Source organism: Neomonachus schauinslandi, chromosome X (assembly GCF_002201575.2).
Source record: "Neomonachus schauinslandi chromosome X, ASM220157v2, whole genome shotgun sequence".
Lineage (NCBI taxonomy): Eukaryota > Metazoa > Chordata > Mammalia > Carnivora > Phocidae > Neomonachus > Neomonachus schauinslandi.
This window is the reverse complement of record NC_058419.1, coordinates 64,923,644-64,943,379: the sequence shown is the minus strand read 5'-3', so window position 1 is coordinate 64,943,379 and position 19,736 is coordinate 64,923,644. Positions and strand designations below refer to the sequence as shown.

General features: G+C 37.8%; 1 protein-coding gene across 2 annotated transcripts in view; it reads left to right on the top strand.

Moving 5' to 3' along the window:
* Nucleotides 1–19,736, top strand: part of ATP7A (ATPase copper transporting alpha) — a 153,743-nt gene that overhangs the window by 125,358 nt on the left and 8,649 nt on the right. For both annotated transcript variants that reach the window (XM_021678911.2, XM_044911518.1), the window contains 5 exons: nt 2,953–3,147; nt 4,696–4,878; nt 7,322–7,538; nt 12,571–12,717; nt 15,472–15,614. In XM_021678911.2, coding sequence (XP_021534586.1) covers nt 2,953–3,147; nt 4,696–4,878; nt 7,322–7,538; nt 12,571–12,717; nt 15,472–15,614 — 885 coding nt within the window. The remainder of the gene's footprint in view (nt 1–2,952; nt 3,148–4,695; nt 4,879–7,321; nt 7,539–12,570; nt 12,718–15,471; nt 15,615–19,736) is intronic.

Below are 19,736 nucleotides of genomic sequence, written 5' to 3'. Positions count from 1 at the left end.
TGAGCATGGAGCCCAGGACCCTGAGATCACAACCTGAGCTGAAATCAAGAGTCAGCCACCCAACCAGCTGAGCCACCCAGGTGTCCTGGGTAGTATAAACATTTTAATAATATGTGTTCTTCTAATCCATGAGCATGGAATATTTTTCCATTTCTTTGTGTCATCTTCAATTTCTTTCATCGGTGTTTTAGTTTTCAGAGTACAGGTCTTTCACCTCTTTGGTTAGGTTTATTCCTAGGGATATTATTATTTTGGTGAAATTGTAGGTGGGATTATTTTCTTAATTTCTCTTTCTGCTGCTTCATTATTGGTGTGTAGAAATGCAACAGATTTCTGTAGATTGATTTTATATCCTGCTACTTCAGTGAATTTGTTTATCAGTTCTAGCAGTTGTTTGGTGGAGTCTTTCAGGTTTTCTATATACAGTATCATGTCATGTGCAGATAGTGAAAGTTTTACTTCTTCCTTACCGATTTGGATGCCTTTTATTTCTTTTTGTTGTCTGATTGCTGTGGCTAGGACTTCTAGTACTGTGTTGAATAAAAATGGTTAGAGTGGACAACCTTGTCCTGTTCCTGATTTTAGGGAAGAGCTCTCCGTTTTTCTCTATTAAGGATGATGTTAGCTGTGGGTTTTTCATAAATGGCCTTTATTATGTCGAGGTATATTCTCTCTAACCCTACTTGTTGAGTGTTTTTATCACGAATGGATGTTGTACTTTGTCAAATGCTTTTTCTGCATCTATTGAAATGATGGTATGATTCTTATTCTTTCTCTTATTGATGTGGATTTTTATTTTGTTGTAAGCCATAGCTTTAAAAGAATTCAGAGGAGAATGTTCATAGCTAACTTTGAATTTGTAACCTCAGCTCTGGGAGAGGATTTTTCCTGAACGATTATTATCTTGTTGATGTATGTTGTTACTTTGGCATCATCATATGCTTGTTCATCTGTTACCATGTCAAGTTACCCTTGTTACCATGTTTCCATTGTATTAGGTCAAGTGCCCTTAGGGGCCCATACATTTGAGATAGTGTGAGTAAATGTGCAATGTAGCCCACACTTGAGAGAGTATGAATGTATATGTACTGTCACTTTGCTCTAGTTGGAAGTAGTTTATTGGTAGCTTGTTTCCTCTGTGTTCCTACAACCCCCTTTTGGATAAAATCTGTTAAACATCTCTCTGTGTATAAATGACACTGCCTCTGCTCTGTGGAATTTGTGTCTATGGCTTTTTTCCAAACTTTAGTGTTCTGTCTCATGTGGCTACCTTTCCTTGTTGGAGAGTTGGGGGAGCACTTCTTAAATCTTGAGATTGAGGGTGGAGGACTCTGTCTTGCTCTAGACCCAGACAATGGAAATAGTTAAGAAGAGTGTGAGATCAGGACATGTGGCCTCTTGGAGGCACTGGAGGGGAATTGTGGGGGAGAGGGGGGTTTTCTTTTAAGGGGATAAAAAACGAAGACTTCTAACTCTGGAACATTTCAGGGAGTTAGATGAGATGGAGGGATTTATGCTTGCCACAGGTCACGGACACCTCCACAGATCATCTAGTTTCCTAGTATTTTTATAAATGGAAATTGGACCCCATGACAGTTACTGCCTTTTCCCCTTTTCATATGTTGCTTGATCTCCCTTTCTCTCCTTTGTGCTTACACATTCCAGGCCCTTTAGCCAAACCCTTGCCTATGACAGTATTTTAGTTACCAGTTCTCACGGTTCCCTCTGGTCGTTGAGCCTTGGGATAAAAACTCACAGAGCTATGGAATGGGACTTTGTTGGAACAGGTGACTTCTTCTAATTGCACCTGTGCTTCTGGGTCCTCAAAAACAGTGGGTTGGCAGTAATGCAGTGTGGAAGTTTTCCCATTTCTCAGTGACCAGATTGTGAATATTTCCAAGTGGATGTTTCTGTTATAATGTTACTGTGGTTCTTTGTTTTGAAATAAAAATTCTGAATGTAAAAAAAAAAATAGAACAGGTAGAATCAAAAAACTATGTATCTACTTCATGATATATGGTCATTAGTATAATATAAAAACTTTTTAAAAGATAGAGAGAGCACAAGCAGGGGGAGCAGCAGGCAGAGGGAGAGGGAGAAGCAGGCTCCCCACTGAACAGAGAGCCCAATGCGGGGCTCGATCCCAGGACCCTGGGATCATGACCTGAGCCGAAGGCAGCTGCTTAACCGACTGAGCCACCCAGGCACCCCTAAAAATTTTTTTAAATGATTCACATTGGCTAATTACACATTGAACAAGAAGATTGCTGAGAAGTATTTTGGAATGTGTATCCCTTAGGGATTTTTCTCATGAGTTCAGGGAGTGCTTAGGAGATTTCCCCTAATACTGTCAGTTGTATTTACTCACACAGCAAATATTCAATGTCACTAAGAGCTGTATACTACCTGATATACTCAGTTCACACTGTTATGTTCAAAAGAATTTTACTGAAATAGGAGTAAGCTTCCTTTGCATGCTGGGTGATTTTTCCATTGTCTTTAAAGTATAGTGTGAAAGGCAGATTTATGGTCCTAGTATACAGAGATTCAAAATTCTTTTTCTTCAGGATCAGATTTGCTGAGAATTAGGTCCCATATTTGCAGCTATTTTTGAAAATCCCTAGTAAAAGCACTCATTCTCAATATAGAGGTAAAAAGCTGACTTTCATGTTCTTTAGATGAACTGCATAGTTTGTAACTCTGGAATCCGCAAAAATGAATTCCTAATTTTAGGACTATGACTTGTTTACCAATAATGTCGCAATTTCTTATATTCATACAAGAAGAAAAAAGGTGTTTTTTTTACTAGTAACCAAATTGTATACATTGGCAGCTAAGTAGGATTATGTGTGACTTGAAAAATGTGGTTTTATTTAAATAGAGTTAAGCTTTGTTCCTTTTGTTTTATACAGCTCTAGATCAATAACCGAAATTCATGCCTTTCTCCTAAAGGGATATAACAGAAGTATCTCCCGAACAGAAACGATAATACGCTTTGCTTTCCAAGCCTCTATCACAGTTCTGTGCATTGCATGCCCCTGTTCACTGGGACTAGCCACTCCGACTGCTGTGATGGTGGGTACAGGAGTAGGCGCTCAAAATGGCATACTAATCAAAGGTGGCGAGCCATTGGAGATGGCTCATAAGGTAAGATAGTCCCCAGAACTAAGAATTGTCCCATCCAAACTGGCAATAGCACCCCTATTGAGAAAGAGAATCCAGAGTTATTTCTACATGGTCCATAAGCCGAGCTTCTTCTGGGACTATCCTGAGGGTTGAGGTAGGAAGGGTGTTATTTTGGTTCTGTTCTGGATTGGTCTTAGTTATCTAAGATCTCTAAAACTACTCCAGGCCTACTTTCTCAGAGCAGACCCTGATGTGGAAAAAGTGGAGTCCTCTTCCAGTTTAGATTAGAAATGTCTTCAGGTCAGGAAGACAGAAGGGGTATTTGCCCAGGAAAAATGCGACCCCATGTTTGTGTTCTTCACCGTGAGATGGTGCTTATAGTAACATTGCAGTTTCTTTGCCTTTCCCACTAGCTGACAGTTTGCCGCTATGACTTCAAAAATATAATCTTATCCCTCATCTCTCTCATATTAGGATTTCCAAAACAATTTCAATCAAGGCTACTTGACTTCAACTAAAACCATGTTCCTTCTAATATGTTCTTATTGTGAGGATATAAACTATATACAGATGCATGTAGTAAACACAGAACACAGCTTAGAACAGATTTGGAACCTCTTATAACCAGTCAATACAAGCTGTTAGTGTTTATAGTAATTTTTTATTGACTTTGATATAATTTCAAACTTAAGAATTGAAAGAACAGCATAAAGAACTCCTGTATATCCTTTACTGCAGATATCAGGTTCCTTTCCTAAGAACAAGGACATTCTCTTACATAATCATAGTACAGAGATCAAAATCAAGAAATTGACATTGCTGTAATACTGTTATCTAACCATGAGTCCATATTCCAGTTTCCTCAGTTGTTTCCATAGTACTCTTTATAGCTATTTTTTCTCTTGTTCAGAATTATGCTTTGTATTTCATTATTATATCTCTTTTCATCTTGGTTCCTCAAGGTATTCATTTTTCAAGGTTTGTATTCCAATTTTACTGTGGGGTGACTGTGTTCTCTAAGTCCAGATTCTTCCTTTTTCCTGTCTGGGCTCAATTTCCCTCATGGGTTCACTGAGCTGTCTCTTCTCAGACCAAGCTTCTCATCTAGACCCAATAAAGTCAAAGCAAACCAGCAGGTCTTATCTGGTGCTCACTTCAACTTAATTACTTACCTTTCTCTTATAATCATATGCCTACTGCCCAGATTTCCACTACAGTTCTGGAATTCGTTAGTATTGAAAGCTTTTCTCTTTCCCTGAGGCAGAGTCAATTCTTAAGTACTTATTAACAGTCAACTATTAACAATTAGCTCTAGTTGTTTAACATATATTCACAGTATGGTTGAACATTTGCAAGGGAGGACTATTAGATGTAACTTAGAGTATCTTTTCCCTTATTCTCCCTTACTTTTGCTCACTCAAAGACAGTTCAACTCCAATTAAGTCAAAGGTCAATTTATTAAGAAACAAAATATTCATCTGTCAAAGTAAACCTATTTCTTATTTTTGGAAAGGTAGTATTAAGGACTATCAAGTCATATAGGTGCAGTGTATTTTAATTTTCTTACAGGTGAAGGTAGTGGTGTTTGATAAGACTGGAACCATTACCCATGGAACCCCAGTAGTGAACCAAGTAAAGGTTCTAGTGGAAAGTAACAGAATATCACGCAGTAAGATCCTGGCCATCGTGGGAACTGCTGAAAGTAACAGTGAACACCCTCTAGGAGCAGCCATAACCAAGTACTGCAAGCAGGTACAATTTTTCCTTTGTTTATTAATGTAGTTGTCCTCTACAGGAATTACACAGACCAAATACAAACTGGCGTTTGTGATTTACATATATAGTTGGTAGGAGGCTCGAGAGACTTGTATTTTCTCAATTTATTTTAGAATATGTGTTAGTTTCTTTATACAGAAGAGTATAAAGATGAAAGCAGAAATTAACTATAATTTTATCACACGGATAACCCCTGTTGACTAAAAAATTAAAACGTAATGCATACAGAGAGTTACATAATGAAAAAGGAAAGCCTCATTCCCTGCCCCCTTTCTTTTTTTTTTTTTTTTTTTTTAAATTTTATTTATTTGTGAGACAGAGAATGAGAGACAGAGAGCATGAGAGGGAGGAGGCTCAGAGGGAGAGGCAGACTCCCCGCCGAGCAGGGAGCCCGATGTGGGACTCGATCCCGGAACTCCAGGATCATGACCTGAGCCGAAGGCAGTCGCCCAACCAACTGAGCCACCCAGGCGCCCCCCCCTGCCCCCTTTCATAATTCCTCTCTCCAGAGTCTAACAAGTGTTAATCTGTTAGCAGTCTTTTAAAATACAGTAGTCTCTCCTTATCTGCAGGGGATATGTTCCAAGACCCGAGTGGATGCTTGAAACTGCAGAGTACTGAACCCTATATATACTATGTTTTCTCCTATACATACATACCTATGATAAAGTTTAATTTATAAATTAGCCAAGAGATTATAATGTATGTTATATTTTATTAATACTAATTAATTAAAATATCACAAATTATATTAATTATTAAAATTAATTAATTTAAATATCAATGTAAATTAATTTACAAATTAATTTATAAATTAGTAAGATATTAACAACAGTAACTATTAATAATATAGAATAATTATAACAATATACTGTAATAAAAGTTATGTGAATATGGTCTTTCTCTCTCTCTCAAAATTACTTATTGTACTGTACTCACCCTTTTTGTGATGATGTGAGATGGTAAAATGCCTGTGTGATGAGATGAAATGAGATGAATGATGTAGGCATTGTGACTTGGTGCTAGGCTACAGTCGACCTTCTGACACTATGTCAGAAAGAGGATCATCTGCTTCCAGACCACAGTTGACCACGAGTAACTGAAACCAAGGAAAGTGAAACCGTGGATGGGGGAGGGAGGACTACTGTAACAGCTTTACTGAGATACAATTCACATACTCTAAAGTTCATTATAAATTGTACAATTCAGTCATTTTTAGTATAGTCCCCAAAGTGTGCATTTGTTAACTATTTTAAATACATATCTGAACATATATGCATTTATTATGTTTTAGACTTCATGTAGAAAGGTCACAACAGTGACCAATCTTTGGTACCTTTTTTTTTTTTATTTTATTGAATGATTTTTCCATATTAAGACATATAGATCTGCCTCATTATGTTTAATGGCTATATTGTGTTCTACTGTATGATTGGGTTTTTTTTGTCTCTTACAGTGTACGGTTAATGTTCTTGTCAGCTTTTGCAAGTTTATATTTATGTTAAATGCCTATCAATGCAATTACTAGATCAAAGGATACATGCAGTTAAATTCTGATGAATATTACCAATGCCCACATAGCAAATATTACCAATACCCATGTGAAGGGTTGTACCAGTTTATACTTTCACCAAAAGTTATTAGTGCTCATTTCCCCACATTCTTACTTTATTTTTTCCAATTTAATAAATAAAAAAATATTTACTCATTGATGGTTTGCTTTGCATTTCCATAATTATAAATTGGGTTGAACATCTTTTCATTGGCCATTTGAATTTCTTTTTCTGTAACTTTTCTGCTTGTATCCTTTGCCTGTTTTTTTCATAGGATTGTTTACCTTTTTTTTCACTGATTTGTGTAAGTTCTTTGTAAATTATCTCATAATTTTACAGTTATGATGTGGCAATTCCTATCATTGGTGTTCTTTCCTTTTTACCAATTTACTATTTTACTGACCTGGCTTCTTTACACCCAAACCAAACAACAGAGAGGATGAAGATATAAAGAGCCAGGAAACAATGATGGCCACCAAAATTCTTTGGCTTACTAAGGACACAGAATCATACTAGAGAGGCACTCTGGTAACTAAAGGCCCTGTTCTTTGTTACCCTTTGCCCTGTACTGAATAGAAAATCTGACTTGACAGTAGAATTAAATATTTAACTTGTAATTCTCTACTGGAAAGGGCAGAGAATACTGGTAAACCTTCCATGTTTTCTTTCTCTAAACTTGGTATAAATTTTAGAGAGTGCGATTAAAATAAACAATTCTGATGTTTTGTTCTAAACATTTAGAATTAACCGGGCATGCAGCATGTGTCTAAACATTTAGAATTAACCAGCAGTAATCCTTGATTGTGCTATTGATGACCTTGGATTATTAGAACAGCAGAAGAAATCCTTCTGTTTCTATTTGTTAGGAGCTGGACACTGAAACCTTGGGTACCTGCGTAGATTTCCAGGTTGTGCCAGGCTGTGGTATTAGCTGTAAAGTCATCAATATTGAAGGCTTGCTACATAAGAATAACTGGAAGATAGAGGAAAATAATATTAAAAATGCATCCCTGGTTCAAATTGGTGCAAGTAATGAACAGTCATCAACTTCATCTTCCATGATTATTGATGCCCAGCTCTCAAGTAAGCTAATTTTCTTCATAGTACCAATTATGGGACAAATATTAACAGATGTCTACCTTTATAAACCTGAACTGTTAGATAAGAAACAAAAATTGGCATCATGGTTTCATTCTGTCAAATAATTTTACCATAGGCCTTCTGGTCACTTCACTTGAGTTACTCGAGAACATTTCCCAACTGTGCTGCTCCTTGATTCTACCATAGGGTGCTGAATTCTAGTCTTAGCTGATCTTCCATATTAGTTCAGCTATCTTTCTTTTATTTCTTACCACAGCTACTCTAAACCTTTTATATCTTTTACGAGATACCGTGGCCTTCTCCCTTGTTCCCTAAGCAAGTTATCAGGTTTATTTTTCACATGGAAAATTAAGGTTCTCAGACATTTGGTCTGTCAACTTTTTGCCAAGCATGATTCCTTTTTCAGGAGAAAAGGTATCCCTCATCCTGCATAATGAATCCCATCATCTTTGCTCTAGATCCCACCCTCTCTTGATTCTTCAGGGACCTTACTCTGTTACATCCCCTCGCTTCTTTATTTTCCCACTCTCTGTACTAGCTCCTTCTGCTAAACATACAAACATTTCTTCCATCACTATCACTGTAATCCCTTTTAGACTGTATCCTGTCTCTTTTTTTCCTTTATATCTAAGCTTCTAGAAAGAGTAGTCTAGGTTTGCTGAATTCACTTATTCACCACACAGCCTGGCTTCTGCCCCATCCATACTACTGAAACTGTTTTTTCTAAGTGCATTGATGACCTTGTTCAGTACTCACTCCAGTGGTTTCTTCTCAGTCTGCATCCTGCATGACCTCAAATGCCCAAGGCATTTGAGAATGTTGACCATTTCTTCCTTCCTAAAGCTCTTTCTTTTAATTTCATGACCATTCATTCTCTAAATTATCTTCTTACCTACCTGGCTGTTGCTTCCAATCCTCCTCTGATTCCTCTTTTCTCCTGCTCTCAAATGTTGGGTATCCCCAGGGTTTTGTTCTTTGTCTTTTTCTCATTTTATATACTCTCTGTACAATCTCCTTCATGTCTATTGCTTGTTCTGCCATCTGTAGGCTTCTGCTGGCACTCCAAAATCCACATCTCTAGCCAAGGCCTGTTTTCTGAGTTTCTGGTTTGTCTATCCATCTGCCCCAAAACATAATATACCCACCTAAGTGTTCTAGCACCTCCCTACCCATTTGTGCTTGAGTGATTTTGCTAACCTGCAAATATGATTATATAACTGTCTGACTAGTACCTTTTATTATAGTGGTTTATAATTTATTTTTGAATCATGAACCTTTGGAGGAATGTGATAAAAGTTATGCCCATCCCTCAGAAAATCTTTGTTTTGGAGGTTTGCTTGTATCCTAAACCCTATCAGTTCGATTCTGTTAGGGATCCTGGCTTGCTGGCTGTCTCCTGTGGGACTTAAGACCAGTCTCTCTAGACTTTGTTCCAGGTCCGTTCCCCATGATATGTCTCCTGCCTGCCTACATCACCCATTTTGTCTTTTTCCACTGACCTCCATGTACCCTGTGTTCCATTCATATGGAACTACTTACAGTTCCTTTTTACATTGTGTCATTTCATGCTTATTAGATCATTTCATTCACTGTTTCCTCTGGGTAATGTTGTTGTCTACAGTGGCATCTACCTCATGAACTTATTTTCATTTTTCAAAAGTCAGCTCACATATCTCTTCAGTGAAGACTTTGCCGACTGACATGTATAGGCAGAGATATTTGCTCTTCTTTTTAAATCATAACTGTACTTAATCTCTGTGTTTTTGTGCTAGGTACACTGCATGATAATACTTTATTTACCTGATTCTACCAACAATTTATTATTTGTGAACTTCCAGTACCAAGCACTGACACATAGTAATTTTGTTCATTTGACACCTTTTATTAAGCACTGTTCAAGACCCTAAAGAATCAACAGTTAGCAGAATAGACAAAGTCACTATCTTTTGGAACTTATTTTCCTGGTGGGAGAACACAAAACAGTGAGCAAAGAGATAAGAAAATATAATATGTCTGATGGAGATAGTGCTGTAGAGGAAAATAAAGAAGGGTAGAGGGGTATAGGGAATGCTGTGAGTATTGGGTCCTATTTTACATAGGATGATCAGGGTAGTCCTCAGGTTCAAAAACCTGAGAAGGGGGAGGGAGAAAGCTATGTGAATATCTGTGACAAGAGCATTCCAGGTAGGAGGGATGTTAAGTACCCAAGCCTAGTTTGAGGAACAACAAGGAGAACAGTGTGCCTGGAGCAGAGTAAATGAGTGGGAAGGGGGTAAGAGATAAGGTTAGAGAGTAGTACAGGACTAGATTATGTAAGGACATTGAAAGAATTTTGGCTTTTACCCTTGAGATGGGAAGCCATTGGAGAGTTTTGTGTATAGGAGTGACAGAATCCAACTTAATGTTTTATAAGTATTACCCTGGCTGCTGTGATAAAAATACACTCTTGGAGCAATAGGGGGAAGGACAGAAGCAGGGAAATGAGTTAGTAGGCTGTTGCCATAATCCAGGTGAAAGATAAGAATGGTTTGGACCAATGTGGTAGCAGTAGAGATCATAAGAAGTGGTCAGAATCTGAGTGTGTTTTGAAGGGAGAGCTGGCTGACAAATTTTCTCACAGATTGGATGTGGGGTATGGGAGAAACAGGAGTCAAGAATTATGCCAAGGTTTGTGGCCTAAACATTTTAGGAGGATGAAGTTACCATTTAAGTAGAATGGGGAAGACCATTGGAAGGGCAATATTGAGGAGAACTGATCAGGAGATCAGTTTTTTACATGTTAAATTTGAGTGCCTGTTAGATAGTCAAGTGCCATATAAGTGGAAATAACAAGTAGGCAGTTGGCTGCACAAGTCTGCAGTTCAAGGAAACAGAGTTAGGTTGGAGACATAGATTTGGTAGTCGTCCACCTATAGATCTGGGCCTTCCAGTATGATAGCCATTCATTACATGTGACTACTTAAACTTAAATTATTTAAATTTAATTTAAAATTCAGGGGCACCTGGCTGGCTCAGTCGGAAGAGCATGTGACTCTTGATCTTGGGGTCATGAGTTTGAGCCCCACGTTGGGTGTAGAGATTACTTAAAAGAAATACATAAGTAAACTTAAAAAAAATAAATTTAATTTAAAGTTCAGCCCTTCAGCCATACTAGCCACATTTCATTGCTCTATAGCCACATGTTGCTAGTGGCTACTGTATTAAACCGCAGATACAGAACATTTCCAAATCTTGTTGGACAAAGCTGGTATAGATTGTATTTAAAGATATGAGACTGGATAAGATCACCAAGGAGTGAGAGTAGATGGGGGGGGAATGGTTTAAGGATTGAGCCCTACAATACAATAAGTTAAGAGATCAGGGAGATCAGCAAAGAAGACTGAGAAGAAGTGGTAAGTGAAGAGGTAACTCATAAGAATTTGGTGTCCTAGAAGCCAAGGAAAGAAAGTATTTCAAGAAGGAGAGAGCGATCAACTGTGTTAAATGCTGCTAATAAGGCAAGTAAGATGAGGAACAATAATTAGCCATTAGGTTTATGAAAGTAAAGGTCACTGGCATACTGTGTGAACAACTCTTTGGAGTAGTAGAGACAAAAGCTTTATTGGAGTGGGTTCACAAAAGAATTTGGGAAGATATGAATTGGAGATAGTCAATAGAGACAACACTTCCAAGAAGTTTTGCTGTGTATAGAAACAGAAATTTGGGGCAGTAGTAAAGAGTTAAGTGAGATCAAGAGAGGTTTTTTTGTTTTGTTTTGTTTTGTTTTTAAAGATAGGACTATGTGCAACAGAGATAGAAAATGTGATTATGCAGGAGAAAGAGGAGAGAATTGTAGGAGAGATGTTCTAGAATAAGCAAAGGAAGGGGGTCTAGTACGTAAGTGGAGAGGTTGGTCTTAAATAGGAGCAGGGGCCGTTTAGAATAGAAGAGAAGCTAGATTGGTGTGTACGTAGGCACAGGCAGCTGGTTAGCTGTGGCAGTGAGAGCTTGAAGTTCTCTTCTGATTGCTTTTAATTCTTTCTGAAGTAGGAAGCAGATTCATCATCTGGCCATAGATGAGGGTGGGAGAAGAGAAGGTACAAAATAGCCCTCTAGAAGGAACGGAAAATGAATGGACTGGGGAAGTGTAGAATTGCCAGACAACTCTAAGGACTTGCGTCAAGTTAGTGGTCACATGTTTAAAATGAGTCATCAGTGGAGGCACCTGGGTCGCTCAGTCAGTTAAGCGGCTGCTTTCAGCTCAGGTCATGATCCCAGGGTCCTGGGATTGAGCCCCGTGTTGGGCTCCCTGCTCAGCGGGGAACCTGCTTCTGCCCCTCTCCCCTGCTCATGCTCACTCTCAGTCTCTCTCTGTCTTTTTTTTTTTTTTTTAAAGATTTTATTTATTTATTTGAGAGAGAGAGAATGAGAGACAGAGAGCATGAGAGGGAGGAGGGTCAGAGGGAGAAGCAGACTCCCTGCCAAGCAGGGAGCCCGATGCGGGACTCGATCCTGGGACTCCAGGATCATGACCTGAGCCGAAGGCAGTCACTTAACCAACTGAGCCACCCAGGCGCCCCTGGTCTCTCTCTGTCTTAAATAAATAAAAAAATAAATAAATAAATAAAATGAGACATCAGTATAGTTGTATGTTTCCATCCAACTACTACTACTACAATCAGCTACTGATGCACAATAAATATTTTGGATTTAATTCATTTGTGTGGAAGATCAAAGGGAAAGCTTCACCAAGAAAGAAGCATTTGAACTGGCTCTTGAAGAATATGATGGAGTTTGATAACTGGAGAGGAGGGGTAAGGACATTCCAGGTGGAGACAGCAACATGTGCAAAGGCCCAAAAGCATAGAAGAGCAAAGTATGTTCCTTGAAAATTTGGAAATCACTGTTGTAGGCTGTGGTCTACCAAAAATACAACATAGTGACTGTGTAAGGTTAGACAGGAAGAACATACCTCACAGGGTTGTTATAAATATTAAACGATCTCACTAAATGTTCTTTCTGTACTTTATTTCAGATGCTCTTAATGCCCAGCAGTACAAAGTCCTCATTGGTAACCGGGAGTGGATGACTAGAAATGGTCTTGTTATTAGCAACGATGTAGATGATTCCATGACTGAACATGAAAGAAAAGGTCGGACTGCTGTATTGGTGGCAGTTGATGGTAAGGTTTTCCATAAGTACACTGTGACTCAATGTTGTGATCTCAGTAATTATTTTATGTATATTTTTGAGAGACTTCTGAACTTGAGGGCTTTTGAAAAGCAGCCTGAATGCAAAGTGAAAATGTTAGCAATACCTAATTGTTACTGATTAATTTAGAATTCTCTTGCATTTGCCTGGCTTTGTTATTTTCCTCCCTAACCTATGTTTTTGTAAAAAAGCTAATCAATAGTTGCGTATAACACCCAGTGCTCATCACCACACATGCTCTCCCTAATACCCATCACCCGGTGTTATAAGCAACTAATGAATCGTTGAACACTACATCAAAAACTAATGATGTACTCTATGCTGGCTAATTGAACATAATAATAATAAAAATAAATAAAAAGTAAAAAGTAAAAATAAATAAATTAAATAAATAAAATTTTGTTTTTAGTGATTGCCTCTCCCCCCAAAAATAAAAAAGCTAATCAAAGATTTTTTTAAAACCTAAAAATAACATAACATTAAAGTAATAGCAAATAAAAGAATATCTATAATCTCATCATCCTAACTCAATGTCAGTTTTAATTGCATGTATTCCATTTCTGGGTTTTTTTGTATATATATGCTATATACAATATAATATATGTACAGAATTATAATACTAGTATAATACTCTTTTTAAGTGGGTGTATTCTGCATATAAATTTTACCTCAATAAAGTTGAATAAAAATTTAAAATCCCTTATACACCTATTATATTTTGCTTTATTCATTTATTTGCTATACTCATAAATATTTTCTAATTTTAATTCTGCATAATTTATTATATATTGTAACTAAGGTAATAATTCCCTTGTTGGAAATTTAAACTATTCTTAATATTTCATTATTATAAATAACACTATGATAAACATCTATGAGGTTTTAGGTGCTTTCTTTTGTTAAATTATTTCTTGGGTAAATTTCTAGCTGTGAGATTAATTAGTCAACATTTATAATGCTTGCTAAGCATGAAGGCAGTATCTTAACTATGACATTTTTAGGTTCAGGAAGAAGCAGAACATACCATTTACTTTTGTTTTTATTTTTTAATTTTTTTTAATTATTAAAAGATTTTATTTATTTATTTGACACAGAGAGACACAGCGAGAGAGGGAACACAGCAGGGGGAGTAGGAGAGGGAGAAGCAGGCTTCCCGCCGAGCATGGAGCCCGATGCAGGGCTTGATCCCAGGACCCTGGGATCATGACCTGAGCCGAAGGCAGACGCTTAACTGCCTGAGCCACCCAGGCGCCCCTTACTCTTGTTTTTAAAATAAAATAACTACTTGCAGTGATTTCTTTCCCCAGTATAAAATGCCAGTTTTCAAAAATTGACAAGAAACGTTGGAGAGGTTGTGGAGAAAGGGGAACCCTCTTACACTGTTGGTGGGAATGCAAGTTGGTACAGCCACTTTGGGAAACAGTGTGGAGGTGCCTCAAAAAATTAAAAATAGAGCTACCCTCTGACCCAGCAATTGCACTACTGGGTATTTACCCCAAAGACACAGATGTAGTGAAAAGAAGGGCCATATGCACCCCAATGTTCATAGCAACAATGTCCGCAATAGCCAAACCATGGAAAGAGCCAAGATGCCCTTCAGCAGACAAATGGATAAAGATGTGGTCCAGATATACAATGGAATACTACTCAGCCATCAGAAAGGATGAATACCCAACTTTTACATCAACATGGATGGGACTAGAGGAGATTATGCTAAGTGAAATAAGTCAAGCAGAGAAAGCCAATTATCATATGGTTTCACTTATTTGTGGAACATAAGGAATAGCATGGAGGACATTAGGAGAAGGAAGGGAAAAATGAAGGGGGGGAATCAGAGGGGGAGAGGAACCATGAGAGACCGTGGACTCCGAGAAACAATCTGAGGGTTTCAGAGGGGACGGGGGTGTGGGGATGGGTTAGCCCAGTGGTGGGTATTAAGTAGGGCATGTATTGCATGGAGCACTGGGTGTTATACAAAAACAATGAATCATGGAACACTACATCAAAAACTAACGATGTACTGTATGGGGACTAACATAACAATAAAATAAAATTAAATTTAAAAAAATTAAAAAATAAAAATTAAAAAAATAAATGCCAGGGGCGCCTGGGTGGCTCAGCCGTTAAGCGTCTGCCTTCGGCTCAGGTCATGATCCCAGAGTCCTGGGATCGAGCCCCGCATTGGGCTCCCTGCTTGGCGGGAAGCCTGCTTCTCCTTCTCCCACTCCCCCTGCTTGTGTTCCCTCTCTCGCTGTGTCTCTCTCTGTCAAATTAAAAAAAAAAAAATCTTTAAAAAATAAAAATAAAAATAAATGCCAGTTTGGCCTCAATCCACCCCCTTCACCTTAAAAAGAAAAAAAAGTATTAGTTTTCAGTTTCATTTGCCTTTAAATGAACTAAAGTGTTTGGAACTATTGACCAATACTTCTCAAAGGAAAAAAAAAAGTCTTTTAGTATCCAATAAGATCTCTCTTTCAACTTTCCAATTACTACTTTCATTAGTAACCCCTACCTCACTCTGAAATTTTCATAACTCAATATGGAGGTTTGTCACAGATTTTGTGGAATACAGCCTGTGTGGGCTTGGAGACATTTTGAATTAAGCTTAAGCCCTGAACAGCTTTGCTTAACAAAATTAATTTCCTTCTCAAATTTTAAGTTAGAGTATTATTCCTGCTCTCAGCATATTCCAAACTCTCTTATTTTCTGATACCTCCTATATTAGATGAGCTGTGTGGCTTGATAGCAATCGCTGACACAGTGAAGCCTGAAGCAGAATTGGCTGTCCGCATTTTGAAATCTATGGGCTTAGAAGTAGTTCTAATGACTGGAGACAACAGTAAAACAGCTCGATCTATTGCTTCTCAGGTAATTGGTTTACTTAGTGGTTGGGGTGGGGGGTATGTGGTGACTTCTAATTCCTCATATACATTTTGCTTCTTGCTTTCAAGTGCTAAAGATTCATATTACCTATTATTTTCCTTATCACGGAGTATCGATACCTGGTTCTTTAAAGAACAGTTGGCGTGCTATGTTGGAAGGAGTTTGGACTTTGTGTTACTCTTATAACTAAAAAAAAACATTTACTTAATTCATGAAATGCTTCAGTGACACCCTACACTAGTTTCTGTTGATACTTCCTTAGAAATGTTGCTCCTATTCTTTACCAGTGCTGCCAGCCTAAGCCAGGCTCTCAGGTGCCCAATCTCTCCTGCCTAAATTACAGCAAAAGCTCCAGGCACTTCCCTCTCTAGTCCATCCTGAACATCACTGGTGGAACCATCGCCTAATGCACCAGTTTGACATATTTTTCTGCTCCTGACCCCCACATTTGCCTTATCTACAAAACTTTTCTCATACTAGTCTTTTCTACTTCAGAATGCCTCCTCCCTCTTCTATTAAATAACACAAGTAATATATGAGTACATTATAAAAAATGCAGAAGGATATAAAATAAAAAGTTTAAGTTACCCTTTTCCCAAGCTCCCTGTCCAGTCCTATCCCCAATTTTTCGTAGGCATTTGTGTTCATATACAAATGTATAGTTCTGGTATTTTCAACATAAATTACATCATTTTTCTAATGATTGTTCGTTCAGGAGTTTGCTTTTTATTTTTTATTTATTTTATTTTTTAAAGGATTTTATTTATTTGAGAGAGAGAGTAGGAGCAGGGGGGCAGGGCAGAGGCAAAGGGAGAAGCACACTCCCTATTAAGCAGGGAGCCCAATGCGGGACTCGATCCCAGGACCCTGGGATCATGATCTGAGCCGAAGGCAAATGCTTAACCAACTGAGCCACTCAGGTGCCCCAGCTGTTTGCTTTGGAGCTTTGTCCATAGCTGAACATACAAAGTTATTTTAGCCTTTCAGCATTACTACATGGAATTCTATGGTATGGATGTATCATAATTTACTTAAACATTCCTCTAATGATGGGTATTTAGGTGGTTTTGAAAATTTTGTTACAAACAGGCAGTGATGTAAATCTTTGGACATACATCTTTTTTGGGGGGTGGTTTTCACAGAGCTTTCATTTTTTATTTTTTATTTATTTTTAAAATTTTTATTTTAGTTCCAGTATAGTTAACATACAGTGTTAGATTAGACTCAGGTGTACAACATAGTGATTCAACAGTCCTATACATTACTCAGTGCTCATCATGGTAAGTGTACTCTTAATCCCCTTCACCTATTTTATCCATCCTCCCACCTAACTATAGTTAAAGAGTCTGGTTTTTGGCTTGTCTGTCTGTCTTCCCTTGTTCATTTGTTTTGTTTCTTAAATTCCACATATGAGTGAAATCATATGGTATTTGTCTTTCTCTGACTGACTTATTTCACTTAGCATTATACCCTCTAGATCCATCCATGTTGTTGCAAATGGCAAGATTTCATTCTTTTTTATGATTGAGTAATATTCCATTGTATATATATACTACATATTCTTTATCCATTCATCTGTCAGTGGACACTTGGACTGCTTCCATATCGTGGCTATTGTAAATAATGCTACAATAAACATAGCAGTGCATATATCTTTTTGAATTAGTGTTTTCATATTCTTTGTGTGAATACCCAGTATTGGAATTACTGGATCAAACAGTAGTTCTATTTTTAGCCTTTTGAGGAATCTCCATACAGTTTTCCAGAGTGGCTGCACCAGTTTGCATTCCCCACAACAGTGCCTGAGGGTTCCCTTTTTTCCACATCCTTGCTAGCACCTGTTTCTTGAGTTTTTGATTTTAGCCATTCTGACAGGTGTAAGGTGATATCTCATTATGGTTTTGATTTGCATTTCCCTCATGATGAATAATGTTGAGCATCTTTTCACGTGTCTGTTGGCCAACCTATATATCTTCTTTGGAGAAATGTCTGTTCATGTCTTCTGTCCATTTCTTGACTGGATTTTTTGTTTTTTGAGTGTTGAGTTTGGTAAGTTCTTTATATATTTTGGATACCAACCCTTTATCAGATATGTCATATGCAAATGTCTTCTCCCATTCTGTAGGTTGCTTTTTAGTTTTATTGATTGTTTCCTTCGCTGTGCAGAAGCTTTTTATTTTGATGTTATCCCAATAGTTTATTTTTGCGTTTGTTTCCCTTGCCTCAGCAGACCTATCTAGAGAGATGTTGCTATGGCCAAAGTGAGAAAAATTACTGCCTGTGTTCTCTGCTAGGAGTTTTATGGTTTCCTGTCTCACATTTAATTCTTTAATCCATTTTGAATTTATTTTATTATGGTGTAAGAAAGTGGTCCAGCTTCATTTTTTTGTACATAACTGTTCAGTTTTTCTAACACCATTTGTTGAGGAGACTTTTTCCTATGGCATATTTTCCTCTTTTTTCAAAGATTAATTGACCATATAATCCTGGTTTTTTTCTGGACTCTCTATTCTGTTCCAATGATCTATGTGTCTGTTTTTGTGCCAGTACCATCCTGTTTTGATTACCACAAGCTTTATAGTATATCTTGAAATCTGGGATTGTGATACCTCCGGTTTTGTTCTTTTTCTTTTTTCTTTTTTTTTTTTTAAAGATTTTATTTATTTATTTATTTGAGAGAGAGAGAGAGAAACAGCATGAGAGGGGAGAGGGTCAGAGGGAGAAGCAGGCTCCCCTCTGAGCCGGGAGCCCGATGTGGGACTCGATCCCAGGACTCTGGGACCATGACCTGAGCCGAAGGCAGTCGCTTAACCAACTGAGCCACCCAGGCGCCCCGGTTTTGTTCTTTTTCAACATTGCTTTGGCTATTCAAAGTGTTTTGTGGTTCCATACAAATGTTAAGATTATTTGTTCCAGTTCTGTGAAAAATGCTGTTGGTATGTTGATAGAGATTGCATTAAATCTCTATATTGCTTTGGGTTGTACGGACATATTAACATTTGTTCTTCCAATCCATGAGCATGGAGTATCTTCCCATTTGTCTGGTTATCTTCGATGGCTTTCATCAGTGTTTTATAGTTTTCAGAGTACTGGTCTTTCACCTCTATGGTTAAGCTTATTCCTACATATTTCATTATTTTTGGTGTAATTATAAATGTTGTTGTTTTCTTAATTTCTCTTTCTGCTACTTCATAATTAGTATTTAGAAATGCAATGGATTTCTGTATATTGATTTTGTATCCTGCGACTTTACTGAATTCCTTCATCAGTTCTAGTAGTTTTCTGGTGAAGTCTTTGGGCCTTTCTATATATAGTATGATGTCATCTTCAAATAGGGAAAGTTTTACTTCTTCCTCACCAATTTGGATGCCTTTTATTTCTTTTTTTAAAAAAATATTATTTATTTATTTATTTGATAGAGAGAGAGCATGAGTCGGGGGCAGAGGCAGAGGGAGAGGGAGAAGCAGACTCCCTGCTGAGCAGAGAGCCCGATGCGGGACTCGATCTCAGGACCCTGAGATCATGACCTGAGCTGAAGGCAGGTGCTTCACCGACTGAGCCACCCAGGCGCTCCAAATGCCTTTTATTTTTTTTGTTGTTGTCTGATTGCTGTGGCTAGGACATCCAGTACTATGTTGAATAAAACTGGTGACAGTGGACATCCTTTTTCTGTTCCCGACCTTAGGGGAAAAGATCTGTTTTTCACCATTGAGGAGGATATTTGCTGTGGGTCCTCTAGTCTCCTGTTTATTCTCTCTAGGATATTTTTAATTTCACCTATTGAGTTCTTCATCTCCATTTGCTTCTTTTTAATGTTTTCTGTCTCTTTGTTGACAGTCACACTGAAGTCTCCACTGTTTTCTTAAGTCCAGTGAGTATCCTTATGACCATTACTTTAAGTTATCTATCAGGCATATTACTTATTTTCATTTCATTTAGCTCTCTTGCTGTGATTTTGTCCTGTTCTTTCATTTGGAACATATTCCTCTGTTTCCTTATTCTGTCTAACTTTCTCCGTCTGATTCTATGTGTTAGAAAAGTCAGCTACATCTCCTGCTCTTGAAACTGGTGTCCTTATGAAGAAGAGGTCCTTTAGTACCTGCAGGG